This window comes from Ylistrum balloti, unplaced genomic scaffold (assembly GCF_031769215.1).
Source record: "Ylistrum balloti isolate Yb309-2 unplaced genomic scaffold, AGI_CSIRO_Ybal_v1 Utg369676, whole genome shotgun sequence".
Lineage (NCBI taxonomy): Eukaryota > Metazoa > Mollusca > Bivalvia > Pectinida > Pectinidae > Ylistrum > Ylistrum balloti.
Window position 1 is genome coordinate 1,071,245 of NW_026781919.1, and position 13,795 is coordinate 1,085,039.

Genomic DNA, 13,795 nt, shown 5'->3' on the forward strand with positions numbered 1-13,795 from the left:
CAATAAGGTCAAATTTACATATCAATTGATCAGGAAAAACCACAAAGTGAATTTTACTATTTCTCTTTGAAACATTGATTGGATACTTTTTTCATGGAATATTTACAAATAACATTTGGCCATTTTTTTCATAATATATGTCCCTTACCACAACACTCTGTCTAGTCATGATACATGTCCCTTACCACAACACTCTGTCTAGTCATGATACATGTCCCTTACCACAACACTCTGTCTAGTCATGATACATGTCCCTTACCACAACACTGTCTAGTCATGATACATGTCCCTTACCACAACACTCTGTCTAGTCATGATACATGTCCCTTACCACAACACTCTGTCTAGTCATGATACATGTCCCTTACCACAACACTCTGTCTAGTCATGATACATGTCCCTTACCACAACACTCTGTCTAGTCATGATACATGTCCCTTACCACAACACTGTCTAGTCATGATACATGTCCCTTACCACAACACACTGTCTAGTCATGATACATGTCCCTTACCACAACACACTGTCTAGTCATGATACATGTCCCTTACCACAACACACTGTCTAGTCATGATACATGTCCCTTACCACAACACTCTGTCTAGTCATGATACATGTCCCTTACCACAACACACTGTCTAGTCATGATACATGTCCCTTACCACAACACTCTGTCTAGTCATGATACATGTCCCTTACCACAACACTCTGTCTAGTCATGATACATGTCCCTTACCACAACACTCTGTCTAGTCATGATACATGTCCCTTACCACAACACTCTGTCTAGTCATGATACATGTCCCTTACCACAACACTCTGTCTAGTCATGATACACGTCCCTTACCACAACACTCTGTCTAGTCATGATACATGTCCCTTACCACAACACATTGTCTAGTCATGATACATGTCCCCTACCACAACACACTGTCTAGCCATGATACATGTCCCCTACCACAACACTCTGTCTAGTCATGATACATGTCCCCTACCACAACACAATGTCTAGTCATGATACATGTCCCCTACCACAACACACTGTCTAGTCATTGTGTTTGTCCTCCACCATAATGCATTATAGTCATGATACAACATTTGTCCCCTCCCATTATAAGTTACACAGTCAGTAACTGACCCACTATAGAACCAGATAGAGGCTGGGAGTATGAAATCTCTCAAACATCTTATATCGTTATTTTCAAACTAGTGCTTTCAGATTACTATTAATCATAAAATCATTTAATTTCTTCATGTATTCAATGTCAGCCACCCACTGGCCAAGAGTCAATTTAGTTCTCAAGATTACAATCATGTTAAATATTTAAAGATCAAGGCCATTTTCTCCTTACACACTTTGCGCCATATCATGTCTGAAATGTACAGACAGTAATATGTATGACTATGTACAGTAACCGAAGACCAAGCCGGCATCTCCTGATTTTATGCACTGCTTTTTAAATTCGCCAGCTTAAGCAAAAGATGAAACTTTGAATTACATCCAATAGATGGGAATTACTTTTAAGTTTTTGGAAACTTTTTCTTATAAAATTAAATACAACAAAACTATGCCATATTGCTGATGGCAATTGAGGGAGGGAATTTGGGGAGGGGGCAGTCGGTATATGTCAATAAAAGTGAGCTAGTTAAATTGTTCAAATTCAATACCAAGATTAATTTCTTCCAATGTAACTGCAATAAAACTCAGAAATATATATGAATAAATATCATTTTTATTCTCCGAGAATGATTTACCTGTGAAGTAGCAGACTCGGACGAAGCTTTGTCACGGTTCTGTTTGAAACACACCACAAGAGACCGAGTTGAATAGTAATACACATCTCCTGGTAACATGGGTTTAGTGCCTTACTCTCCCATTACCAACTAGGCCTATACACAATGTGTGTGACAGGTATCCTCGTTAGTCCAGGTAGAAGTAACAATACAGGTATCTTTGTTTGTCCAGGTGTAAAATAAGCAGGTATCCTCATTTGCCAAGATGTATCTACAGAATACACTTGTTTATCCGAATGTATAAAGGTATATGTATATTTATTCATCCAGCTAATGGAAATGTTGGATGCTGATGTTTTCTTTATTCAGTTGTTCTTAGGTGTATGACATAACGACAGCTGTTTCATATTAAGTGTCTGTTTCAAGATCTAGACACATCAATAGAATTTCTAAACTTGGCAACTTCAACGCAAAACAGTTTCTCTGTCTTAACTAACTTCACAGAAATTTCTCTCTCATAAAAAAGTTAAAATCTTATTCAAAACACTTCACATCACTGAAAATTCCTCATTTAACACTGGAATCCATGTACAAATGTAAGAAATCCAGGTAACACAGGTATGGACTATTGGCCAGGTGTATTTGTCCGAGAGTGTACAGTGGACCTCCAGTAGATATAAACACCTGCCTTTAACATATTTTACTCTCTATAACAGAAAAGCTTTCAGTGTGACCTATGTCAAACTGACCAACATCAATTAAATCATACAAATACTTGTAGACCTGACCAATCTGGTCAAACTGGTCAAGCGGTCACTTCATTAGATATACAGTCATCCCGCTGGTTACACAGCATCAGTGTTACGTAAGACACTATCTTCCTCGCATCATTACCTCAGCAATATTTAATTAAGAAGAACACAAGCAATACTTTACCTGGAAATTTTCTAGATACAGAAGGTCAAAAATAGCACAGATTTTACCAAGAAATAACACCACAAGCAGTAAACAGATCTTCACTATATCAATGAAACTTCTCAGGATCGGTTTCTCTTCAGGTAGATAAGTATGACCGTTACATGTCCAGTAGATTTGACCACCATATGCTGGAACCTCCAGTGACCTAGTCAGTCGGAGACATTGTGGGCGGACCTCGACACCTACTCCAGAGCTTATTCCACACGCATACCAGAGTGACCGATCCTGGACAGCGACATATGGGCAAGGCAAAAACCAATCAAGTTTCACAATAGTCGACACAATGTTCCCGTAAAAACTAAATGGCAAGATTATTGTATTTATCCACCGTTACTCAAAGCATCATCTGTTTGTCCAACGTGGTGACAACATAAACACATGGCAGATTGATCTACCTTTTGGAGTGTCCACACTATTTCTTACTGACTGCCATCTAGAGAGACAGCTGACCACTGCAGTCCCCTCTTTCCTGAAAGTGTTAACCTTTACAGGTTACCAGGTGTCCAATATGGAATGACAATAGTTACCATATGGTATAATATCAGAGTGTACCACGTTAGCTCTGTGATGGCAGCCAGTGCAGCCAGCTAGCAAACCTAGCTCTATACGGGCCCGACATAATGCAGTTTTCTCTATCACAGCACACAGTGTCACATCCGTACGTATGCCGGGTTTCTCCGTCAGTCTGTGACATATACAACGACACACCACAACACACAAAGTGGCTGCTGGGCAGAGTAATTATCTCACTCTCAGCAACAGTAGTGAAGTGATAGCGAGTCTGTCAATAATCTTACTCTATTGTCACCAGTTTTAGTTAAATATCTTGTAGAAATGATACCATAATTTTCTCTACCATTAACACTAGACTGATACTATAGAATAATGGTAAACACTGTGGCTGTCATTTCCTAAATCATATCCTCCAGTACTCAGAAAACTGGAGCTTTGTTGTTTTATAACAGCTGGTAAACAAATCTATTGTTTTCATCTTAATATTAGTTATTATGAAGTAAATCACAGAGTTTCCGTGCTGTGGCTCTACAGAAGAGATAATATGGCATTAAATGATGGCATTCAATGAAACTTTATCTAAACATGTTTGCTTTCAATCAAATACAAGCATGGAGACATCTCTGTCTCCATCTACATTCATATTCTAAATATGATCCATGACCTTGACTGGTGATGACCTGAAGGTCATTTACCACTGAGCAAGCTTTTGTCTTTCAGGAACAATATAATTATCATGTGACAAACTGTTGGGCAGGCACATGTTACTTCAGGGTGTATGCTTATTATTGGATGAGATAGCATGTATTGTAATTCTGCTGAACAGCTAAAGATACTAGTGGGCTTATTACGAGGCACAAGCTTATGACAGGTACCATACAAATTATTTATGGTGAATCTATCGAACAATATTACCATGACAACCATAATCACCAGACAAACGATGTTTAACACTACGAAAATATTCTACCATGAAGAATTTTATAACCATTTTTATGTCTTCTTTGTGAATTTGTCTTGTCAGCACTCTGTATATACCAGTTCTAGGTGTCCATTTACATGTGTGGTGCTACATTTAACCACAGGGCCCTGTAAATATCCTTCTGGGGTTTGAAGGCTTGTACGGTGTATAACAAGTAAAGGTGACCAAATACCAGAGAAATTCATCGCCCTCAGAAATGTCACCATTGTTCAAATTTTTTTTTTTTACATCTATGGTACTAAAATGATCACAAATTAATTACCTGCAAACATGACTTAAAACACAAAAGACTCAATTTACACACCTTTCACTCTCTGTGCATGTGAAACAAGACCTGTGAATACCCTGGTGTAGTTTTGTCCGTCGCCTGATATCCAGGTCAATAACGGCCGGTATCAAGTGAAAATGCCGTTGGCATGTATTGAATTCATTTTCAGGTGACATTTTTTGGTGTCATATACACCTATACAAACTCCAAACCACATGTCAAGTATCCAGTAAACAAAAATCTTGGAAAACAGACTTTGTGTAGTACTTCATTCAAATCAATTGTCATTGTTATTGGCATCAAATTAGAACAGAGCAATTTTATCTTAAAGGGATATTTTTGATTGGTCGATTTTAGCTATTGCCGAATTAACTTACAAACAGCACACCTGATACCAGTATACTTTACACCCCAGCTCACTCTACTCGATACAAACTTTGATCTACACAAAGAAAGCACACCTGATACCAGTATACTTTACACCTCAGCTCACTCAACTCGATACAAACTTTGATCTACACAAAGAAAGCACACCTGATACCAGTATACTTTACACCTCAGCTCACTCAACTCGATACAAACTTTGATCTACACAAAGAAAGCACACCTGATACCAGTATACTTTACACCTCAGCTCACTCAACTCGATACAAACTTTGATCTACACAAAAAAACACCTGATACCAGTTTACTTTACATCCGAGCTCACTCTACTTGATACAAACTTTGATCTACACATAGAAAACACACCTGATACCAGTTACTTTACACCCCAGCTCACTCTACTTGATACAAACTTTGATCTACACATAGAAAACACACCTGATACCAGTTACTTTACACCCCAGCTCACTCTACTTGATACAAACTTTGATCTACACATAGAAAACACACCTGATACCAGTTACTTTACACCCCAGCTCACTCAACTTTGTTATGGGGGTAACCAATTAAAGAATATGACAATCTTCTACAAGCATGAAAATGACAAGACAGAATCGTGACAGAACCAGCATGAATGCACTACTTACAGCAAGTAAGTGGTGAGATCTTATATTGATTGTAACCCAGGAAGACAATATTACACCCTGATAGTTTGTTTCTGAAAGCCATTTTATTTTGCTCACAAATTATGCTTATTTAGTGTTATGATTGGGAAGAATTAACCACAAATCTTATTGGCATTTGACTTTTAATTGGTGTTTTAGAAAAACAAATGTGAATGATTTGAAACCTGAGAAGTTTTTTTTAGCTATCTCCATGGTTACGAAAAAAATACAATAATCTAATGTCAAATCTTCTGATGTATCAAAATTCATGTGATCCAAATTTCTGATCATGTATTTATGGTAATGCTTTCAAATTCAATACTATAAACAACTGATTTATTAAAATGTTTCAAATTAAAATCTTTTGACTTTTACAAGGTATATGATCAGGTGAGAAAAATATTACACAATACAATGAGACTAATTTACTTAATAAATTTCTCCCTAACAGAAGACAAAGTTAAAAGTGAAAATTCATCTGACAACAGAAAATGAGAAACTGTATTCACTGCTTATTGAAAAATATTCAGAGCAGGTACTTGTACACAGCGCCATCTATAATGCAGAGTGAGCCATTATGATGGTGAAAGTATTGAGCAAAAGAATAAAACAAACAGAACAGTGTTCAGGAGGTGCTGCTAATGTTGACTGTGTGAGGGCATGATTACAATTATAACACTCCACATCCCTTTTTTATATCGCAGAGCAAACAAATCCAAGAGACAACTACAACTAATTGCTGGAAAACCATTTACAGGCCTGATTACTGTATCTCATTTCATTATTCAATAATACTCTTCTAGTCTTGTAATCTCATTGACATTGCCCCTAGAGATCATCTACAGGTTTTGTTTATTTTTTTTCATCCTTTTCAAATAAAAGACTTGACATTGCACCTCCCCCCCCCCCCCAAGTTCTTTTAAATATTTTTCCTTTTTTTAATCAACAAAAAGAAACATCACTATCCAACATCAAATCCTGCCAAAAAGTCAAACCAATTGTAAAAACCACAAACATATTTACCAATTCAACTATTTCAACATTACTAGAATTCTAATATTTGTGAAACTGCATCACATAACTTAAATATTCATCAATTATTCTATGATATATATTCAGACCAGATCAGCTGGATTACCGGTCATGTTTAAACATTCATTATCATTGTTTTACAGGCGAGACAATATAAATCCACATGGAAAGCAATATTGATATAAACCATAGCTGCTGGAAGAACTAGTCATCAAATCCAGGTGATCATTTTTATCATTGAACAATATCATCATTTCAGGTAAAATGCAATATGAGTTTCATCTGGATTAACCAGACTAGACATAAATGATTGGAATTTTCACTTAGCTGACATGGTTCACCCTGATCTATCATCATTTCAGTAGTATTAATGACATTGAAAAATACAACCATCGGAGTCAACTGATTAATAATTATCCTTTATGGCCTTGAAAGACAAAATTCAGGTCAAAAACAGTTAAAGTTGAATAACTTCATTTGTTAGCATACCTGTTAAGTCACCCAATTTGTGCGGTCAAACAGGAAAATTTATAATTTTGAAAAAAATCAACCTCTAGAAAGACAATGCCCCAAGTGGACCAGTTTTTTCACTTCATCTTTAGTTTACATCTGAGAAAGTGAAAAATTCTTATAATACACCAAAAATTTACAGTTTCAGTGACTGGTATTGCCAATAAGGATCATGGCAAGCTGTCCGAAACTGAACACAAAAGAGGGGTGAATCACATGTAATCGGCCTCACCCCTTAGGACATGTGGGTAGCCAACAGTCTATTACTAATTAGTCAATCACTATTGACAGAGTCCATTACTTCAAAAACACTGGTTATAGCTGTCATTCATTTATTTAATATCACAGCTGTCAGCTTGATCTGACCACCATCTTGGTTAAGTAATACGAAAGCCGGAAAGTGGAAGGAAAAATCAGGATTTTAGCATACGTCATTAAGAATGAAAAAAAAATTAAAATATGTCTTAATACCAATAAACCAATAAATAGGAAAACATAATTTCATAAGAAATGAATGAGAAATTCGACAAAAATAAAAGACTCCTTTTTTAATTAATTAATTAGATGAAGTTTCTTGAAAAAACAACTTTTAAATGGCATAAACATCTCAATTTGTAATATTGAATATAATTTCATTAAGCTGTTTTCAATTACAAATTATTGTTTTTAATTTCTCATTTGGTTTTTTTCATTTTGGTCTTTATTTGATCAAACTATTATGATACTTCATATATTGAATGTAAACCAAACCTATCATTTTCTACATGTATTAGTTAATGGGTTTGAACTAAATAACATTTTTGGGAAAGCTCTGTACATGCTTAGTTAAGAACAGTTTTAAAAAGCCATAATTAAATCTATTTATTTCTCTGAACTCAAACTACACTACTTTGTACTAGTATGCAAAAGTACTTGAATGCATGAACTACATTATGTTATTTCATTTACCATCTCTTTTAATATAAAATTAGAATTAAAGGATAACAAAGGCTGTAACAATAGGCTGAAATTGTGACTGTTACATTGCAAATGTATAAAAGTTATCAGACTGAAAACAGAATGTTATTTTTTTTTTCTTCTTTTATTTATTTTGTTATTTTAATAGGAATTTCTTCACAAAATATTGTACATACGTTATGACTAGTTTTGGAGTGACCATCAAACTGGTTATCATTAGATCCTTGACAGGTATAAAAGTGATATCAATATAACACAACATATATAGACTTCATTTATTTAGGGACACCTTTCAGTTTTACCTGAGAGTGATCCATCAACTTAATGATCAATGATGAAATTGAACTGTACAGACTTCTCTGTATAGCTGACTATACATCTACCAGACTATTACTGAATATACGAGTGAATTATTTTTGTTGACAGTGGAAAATTTATCGATGGATAATAATACGAATCACAAAATTACATACCGGTGTTGTCAACGTCAACTCAGCGCCCCCACTGGTACCCCGGTCGGACGTCATGAGGGCAGCCGAGTTTTCTTCTAAATTTGCCGTCAGCTCCACCTGTTAAACAGAGACAAACATTTTCAAAATACAATAGAAAATAAATTCTAAACAAAAACAATTATGAGCAATGACGCAATCTGTCCTCATGGTACCATGAAGTTACTCCTCTTTCACCTTTTTTTTATTTAGTATTGAAAGGGCCCTGTACATACCATGTTCCTCCTGAATCCTAGCAGATGAACTATATATAACAAACTTGAAATTCTTCAAGATTATTGCCGATTGAAAGATCTTTTGATTTAGTTCATGTGATCAACGTAATTGAATCCTGTTGAAAACATGAAGACACATGGAACATTCCAGTAGATACCCGAGTTAATGCAATTATAATAACACCATCCTCCACCTCTACTTTTCTGCTTCCTTCATTTAAAAGTTGTGTACTTCTTAAAATATCCACCATATCAGTGATGGAATCACTTAAAATCTATAATTTATTAGCAGTTAAAAAATGGATAGGTTTTTCAATTTAGTTAATCAATTGAATAATCGACTATGTTCAATATATTCAAAGAAAGTGAATTCAATTTCTGTGGCATTAACATTTTCTTTTTTAAAACTAACCTAAAATGCCTCAATTCTAGAATTTAAAAAAGAATGAATATTGGCAATTAGTATATTTATCATGAATAATATGAATTTTGATTTTACTAAAACACAAGAAAATACTAAGGTACCGATGGCAAATTATGAAAAACTACAAATGATATTGCATCAGATGAGGTTAAAACAATTAGATAATTGATTATATCTGATTATCATCCCGTCATTAAGCACCTCCAGCTCAGGTCATTTAGTCAGTGAGTATAAGACTATTATACACTAGTGCAATGAAATAGAATTTTTTGTATTACCGATTCTACTGAATGGTGATCGAGATGAGTGGGCTTATTACCAGACATAACGTTATTGTTAAATATGATATGTTCTTTATAATCTGATTTATTGAATTACACATGTACCCACCAAAATCCTCAAAATAGAACTCCACAGAATTTTCTGATTATGCAGTAGTATACAATTTTTAACTGGTTACTTGGTGCTTGGAGGAAGCAGCTGTAACACATTCACATTTCCCATATTGGTTTGAACACAAGCATATGTGAGAAAGGTATGGGTGTCACCTGTCTAACTACGTGGAAACCTACAGTTCCTCCCAAAGCAAGAACTCTCCTGTACTCGAGGTCAACAATAATGTTTATAGTAGCTGCAAGGTAGTTTCGTCATTGCTGTACAATAAATATTATCATCATTCAACGTACAGCTGTATCTTTTGAGGTTATCATCTAACCTTGGTCTATGCCTTTGTAAATTGGGGAAATATGATTTTCTTAAACATTGGAAAAATTATATATTTTCCTCCTTTAGGGAAAATTAAAAATTTTAGGCTTCAGGAAGCAGTCTGTTTTTGACTGCAAGATAGGACAAAATAATTATTTAATATCCATTTAAATTTGTCTTCACAACCTATACTGGGAATTTAGTAGATCTTTGGATTTCCATGAGTGTTGAGCAAAGTCTGAAGGGACATGTCTGTTCCCCATGTTTTCTGACCCTTAAGATTTGTGATTTATAAAATGTTATCGGAGAAATGAATGTCTTGCTATTTCTTACAATTAAATCTAAGCGTCCCAGACAGAGTACTGACAAATCATTGATTCATCAATAACATTGTACATAAAGGTTATTATTACGTCAACAGTAAATTCAATCCCTGGTCCTAACTTGACCTCTGTAGTGTGTGGTCAGTACTCCTGGCTGCTTTAATCCCATAGATCATCACAAACCACTCACAGTAATGTTATTGAGGAGCCTTTAACCCTTGGAGGACATATGGATCCACTCTGATCCACAATCAGGATCAGTCCAATACAGATGAATGGGTTAACCAGCTTTGTTGCCTTGTGAAAATCAATACTAATGAATGCCTCACTTGCCTCATGCATGTATTACATGGACCTTCAAAACAACCGACTGACATGTAATGGGAGGTAACTCCTTACAAATCAAACACCAAATCCATCGTTTTTTCTCTGGTACAAGAAATAGAAAATGAAGAAGTAAACAGTGTAAAGTTGTTGCTGGTTTACTGTCATGCTTGAATCACAGCAGAATGATAAATGACACAGGTATTATACCATCAGAACAAGGATATAAACCATCGCTTCATTAAGGGTTGGCAATAGGTCATAGCTTTACCTTTTATTTCTAAGAATCTTTCTTTTTTTTTTTAATTTTAAAATCTTTTCATCCTTTTTCTTCCAAATGAAAGAGATTATCCTGAACAAAAATCAATTGTAAAAAAAAATTGCTGACACCAATTATTTTAAAAGATCATACAAGTATTATCATTGCAAGGTAGGCAGGTTGCCTGAACTACCACATGGTCCTTTACAAACTTACTTTTGTTGTACTGATGTCTAAAACTGATAGTAAAGTCATATGTCAAAGGTCAAAATATAGGTGAACCATAATCCCAAGTATGAAGTTCCCATGATAAGTAGTGTGTTAAGTTGTGACTTGTGTAGAAAATAGGACCTATACATAAGAGCAAAAGGAAGGAAGAATGAATATACAATGCAAAGCTCCCATCCACTTCCTGGTGGGGGACTACAGTGTGCTTTTAACTTTTATGTTTCATGATATCCTGGTTGCTACTTAGAGTAAAGAGCATTAATCTAGATAGAGCTACCACATGGTTGTTTATAAGCATATTTTTACTGTAATTGTCTAAAACTGATAAAAGTGACATCCCAGTTTTATCATAGTCAGGTAAGGACACGTACATCTAAATTAAAACTGCCACATGTTTTGTTCACATGTGCTTTGTATTCAATGGTTCTGTTTTACACAAGACAACTATAATTTGTCTATAAAGCAAGACATTCAGCCCCAATCAGGTTTCATTTCAGGTGAGATAGAATACATACTAACATCTACCACTTACTTGTAGATCTTCCTAGAAGGAACACATTACAAAGTGCTCTAGGCTAATTACATAGTTATATCCTGGTAAATTTAGCTTAACGGATAACTTAAAGGAGTGTTTACTTCATTTCTGGTGAGCTGATCAATCATGGCTAACAAGCTGAATATGCTGAATTATATTAGGTACAGTATTCTACAGGTAACCTAAACATCTAAACTACTACCTGTTATACAGGTAACCTACATATCTATACCACTACCTGTTATACAGGTAACCTACCTATCTATACCACTACCTGTTATACAGGTAACCTACATATCTATACCACTACCTGTTATACAGGTAACCTACCTATCTATACCACTACCTGTTATACAGGTAACCTACCTATCTATACCACTACCTGTTATACAGGTAACCTACCTATCTATACCACTACCTGTTATACAGGTAACCTACCTATCTATACCACTACCTGTTATACAGGTAACCTACCTATCTATACCACTACCTGTTATACAGGTAACCTACCTATCTATACCACTACCTGTTATACAGGTAACCTACCTATCTATACCACTACCTCTTATACAGGTAACCTACATATCTATACCACTACCTCTTATACAGGTAACCTACATATCTATACCACTACCTCTTATACAGGTAACCTACATATCTATACCACTACCTGTTATACAGGTAACCTACCTATCTATACCACTACCTGTTATACAGGTAACCTACCTATCTATACCACTACCTGTTATACAGGTAACCTACCTATCTATACCACTACCTGTTATACAGGTAACCTACCTATCTATACCACTACCTGTTATACAGGTAACCTACCTATCTATACCACTACCTGTTATACAGGTAACCTACCTATCTATACCACTACCTGTTATACAGGTAACCTACCTATCTATACCACTACCTGTTATACAGGTAACCTACATATCTATACCACTATACAGGTAACCTACATAACTATACCACTACCTGTTATACAGGTAACCTACATATCTATACCTTTAACTAGTATACAGATAATCTATTTTGCTTTAGCCTAGTAAGTTTCGGAGTAAACCCAGGCTGCTATGCAGCTCTTGGCTTATGTAGACTTCAAATGTTTCAATAACAAATAAATAGGTAACTACTGTTTTTATCCAGCTTTTATAGCCATTGCCTCATTGTAAGCCGGCCCAAATTTGAAAACTCTTCTTAGAAATAACAATAACAATCTTTAACTGTCAATTCCAAGATGGCTGATTGGGATTTAGGGAAGCCTTCCCAAAAAATTTGAGAAAGTTAATCCAATAATTTAAGAAATAGTGATAACAAACTGTCATTGACAAAATCTAAGATGGCTACCTGTAAACCATTTTGTTTTAGAGTCAAAAGGACAACAAGGGATTATGGGGACCCTATTTGAAATTTGAGAACAATTCATCTACTTCTTAAGAAATAAGAAATAGCATTAATGTGAGGGTGATTTGAATTCCCCATCATTAAGGAATATAAATTTACTGACAATTAAAATGTGCCACTTATTAGGAAACATAAGGACAACGGAAAAATGCTACATCTATTTAAGCACACATCAATAATGCAACATAACCGACAGTGCAGGTGAACAGATCGTAAGTGATCTTAGTGCTAGGAGTAAGATGCAGTTACACATGTGTAATACAGGTACACATGTGTAATACAGCACTCTACCTGTGTGTGTACAGGTCAGCTATATGCTGATGCAACTCCACATTTTACTGTTCACATCTATTTATAAATCTCTGCCTCTGGCACAGATATTTTTAGCACCAGCCTATTGTTGTTCACTCAGGAGGCAATAAACAAGAGGGACATGAGGGGAACTCAGAAAGGTAAATAAACATTCCGAAAGAAACACATGTTGGAGACAACAATGTAGGAAATGTACAATCATACACCATACATTTCAACCATATCATTAAGGTCCCTGTAAACTGATTTCAGTAGAAAGTAAGAATTTTGATGCACTTCGACAATCATAATTTTACATAGGGATGCATTTTTATTAAGAATATGAATACAAGTGGGTTTATGTGATGTGAGGTCTCAATGAGCAACATTGGAGTAAAGTGCTAAAACACTGATGTTAAAAGTAATACAGATCGCTATGACCCTATTCAACTCTTTTCATACTACATATAAACATAAATATCTCGCCTACACTAAGCAATGGAGAAGCATGATGCAGGGCTCTCACACCCCATTTTGGGACTG

General features: G+C 35.3%; 1 protein-coding gene across 1 annotated transcript in view; it reads right to left on the minus strand.

Annotated features, from left to right (window-relative positions):
* LOC132563939 (la-related protein 4-like) overlaps window positions 1-13,795 on the minus strand; it is a 71,408-nt gene that overhangs the window by 32,588 nt on the left and 25,025 nt on the right. Inside the window, exon 3 of the mRNA XM_060228699.1 lies at window positions 8,497-8,592. Within this exon, the coding sequence (XP_060084682.1) occupies window positions 8,497-8,592 (96 nt within the window). The remainder of the gene's footprint in view (window positions 1-8,496; window positions 8,593-13,795) is intronic.